The 2,500-nt window shown below is 39.8% G+C and overlaps 2 protein-coding genes across 2 annotated transcripts in view; both read left to right on the forward strand.

Annotated features, from left to right (window-relative positions):
- Positions 1-272: 272 nt before the first annotated feature.
- Positions 273-1,742, forward strand: TM35_000083610 (uncharacterized protein; the record flags this gene model as incomplete). The annotated part of the gene is made up of 1 exon (XM_029024226.1): positions 273-1,742. One exon carries the CDS (start codon positions 273-275, stop codon positions 1,740-1,742), a length of 1,470 nt encoding a protein of 489 aa, XP_028884629.1.
- Positions 1,743-2,068: 326 nt separating this feature from the next.
- TM35_000083620 (guanylate kinase) overlaps positions 2,069-2,500 on the forward strand; it is a gene marked incomplete at both ends in the record, with an annotated part of 621 nt that continues 189 nt past the window's right edge. Inside the window, one exon of the mRNA XM_029024227.1 lies at positions 2,069-2,500. This exon is cut by the window's right edge and continues 189 nt beyond it. Coding sequence (XP_028884630.1) covers positions 2,069-2,500 — 432 coding nt within the window.

Raw genomic sequence — 2,500 nt, forward strand, 5'->3', positions numbered from 1 at the left:
TTCTTCTCTTCACTGGACAATAATGTATTAGCGGGAAGAAGAAGTTTCCCTCACCACTATCATCACTACCACCCGCATTTAAAAATCCATCCATCATTTTAATTCCTTACGTACAGTACGTTGGAGTTTTTCTCTTTCTCTGAGTTGAGAGGAGTTCTCTCTCTCTCTCTCTCTCTCTCTATCTATCTATCTATCTATCTATCTATCTCTGTATATCTGTGGGATAATATAAAGAAAAAGAAGGGAGAGGGGAGTTTATTTCACATTTTGAGATGCGGGGAAGTGAGAGAAGTGCGGTGGGGGAAGATGATGCTGTGGCCTACACGGGTGCGGTTCTCATTCCCTTCTGCATTGGAAGTGTCGCACTCCCACTCTCACTCTGTCGTCCATCCTCATCCACATCTCTCGCCACTTCACCAGCCACAAACACACGCACAGCAAAACAACAAAAACAAAAACGGCGAAAAGAAAATCAACATTCAATGACTACAAATGAAAGTGGTGGTAATACGGAGGAACAGCATGATTATAATGCGGGGATTAGTCGTTGTACACATATAAGATATTGTTATTTACGAGATGGGGCGATTGCCCCACAGGATTTGGCTTATCGTCGTTCTTATTATGAAACGACTTGTAATATTCCCCTTTCCTCTTCACTGGAGGAATGTGATGGAGTATTAAATACATCCTCTCCACTCTATGCACTTGTGGAGCGTGTGGTGTTTAAACTTCCTAATAGTTTTCCTGAACCTCTTCGTGAATTAACTCGTCCACCTTTCTTTGTAGTAGATGATACATGGGCAGAACATATGGTGGAAATGGAAGTACACTTTCGTCCATGGCTTGGTATCGCACCTTTTACAGTTGCACATATGGTGTTTTTACAAACACGAGCGGATTTTCCTCCTCAGTTATTAAGTTCAACATTTGGGCAAACGAAACCTCCACCAACTGTTATTTTACCGTCTCCAGAGGCGTTAAAGAAAGCTGAAAAGGCTCGTTTGCAAAGACGACGTCGACGTAGTAGCCATACGTCACAGAATGAAGAAACTAGTAATGTGAATAACAACGACAATAATAATAATAATAATAATAATAATAATAACCATGAGGAGGATGCTAGTGGGGAATCGGGTATATGTGTTAACTTGGAAGACCTTGGGGATATTCCAATCGTTTCCGAACGGCGAGATGCAATACGTATTTTTCACCCAACATTAAAAGTTGTACGTTATCTGCAAACTCTACGGACTCTTTCACAGCCAATGTTAGAAGCCCCACCATCTTTTTGTGTATTGCCAGGACAGAAAGCGGCCCTCCCTCCACAAACACATATAGAAGAACAGGAGGGAAGTAGTGATGACCATCATTCTTCTACTGGTGAGAAGCGTCGACGTTGTAATGATATCACAAATAATAATAATAATAATAATAATAATAATAATAATAATAATAATAATGAGGAAGATGGGACTTATATAAAGGTTCGCGAGATGTCAACGCTTCCTCCGTGGTGCTTCCCGTTTGAAGCCATCATGCATGCCCATGAGCCAAAACGATTGAGTGGATCTGTTGAAGCGATGCGGGCAGTTTTAGCGGCCTTAAAGAAAGAACAGGAGGAGTTGCGAGAGAGTATCGAACAACGAATTAGTTCCGCAGAAGCCAATGCAGAGGAACTTCGAGGGGTTATTCAACATATGCGGGACACCTGTGCATTGTTGGAAAAACAAAAGAGGTGATGAGAAGAAAAAAAAAAAAAAAAAGACTACAAGTGTATATGTTTATGTGTACGATGGGTCGATAGATACATGGATAAGTAAATAAGGTTGGTAAATAATACATAATAATAATATGTATATACATATATGTGTTTAACTCTGTATATGAAATGTTCTTTTTTTTTTTCTTTGTATTTCTTTTCTCCTTTTTTCCTTTATTAGAAAATCCAACCACGAAACAACACCGACAACAGGGTGAATAAAAAGTTAGGCTTTCGATTTTTTTTTTTTTTTTCTTTTTTCCTTGTTTGCTCTTTCTTTTTCTTTAGGTATACATTGATAATAAAATGGCTAGTAAACGACTTCCGTTGGATGCGATTGCCGTTTGTGGACCCTCTGGTGTGGGGAAAGGGACACTTCTTGGACGATTGATGAAGGCATTTCCTGATCGTTTTGGTTATTCCGTCTCTCACACAACTCGTGCCCCACGTGAAGGCGAACAACACGGCCGGGAATATTTTTTTGTAGATCGCCCCACTGTGGAAACATTACAAAAAGAAAATGCCTTTCTTGAAGTATGTGAAGTTCATGGAAATCTCTATGGTACTACATTAAATGCCGTGAAGGCGGTACGGGATACCGGAAAGGTTTGTATTATTGAGATTGATGTAAACGGTGCCCAGAAACTTCGTCAGAATGGAGAACAATTAAATGTATTATATTTATTTATTACCGCACCTTCAATGGAACATTTACGTGGACGTATTCAGAAACGCGGT

The sequence above is a fragment of the Trypanosoma theileri genome (genome assembly GCF_002087225.1).
Source record: "Trypanosoma theileri isolate Edinburgh chromosome Unknown TM35_Tth_8_V1, whole genome shotgun sequence".
In the NCBI taxonomy this organism is placed as follows: Eukaryota; Euglenozoa; class Kinetoplastea; order Trypanosomatida; family Trypanosomatidae; genus Trypanosoma; species Trypanosoma theileri.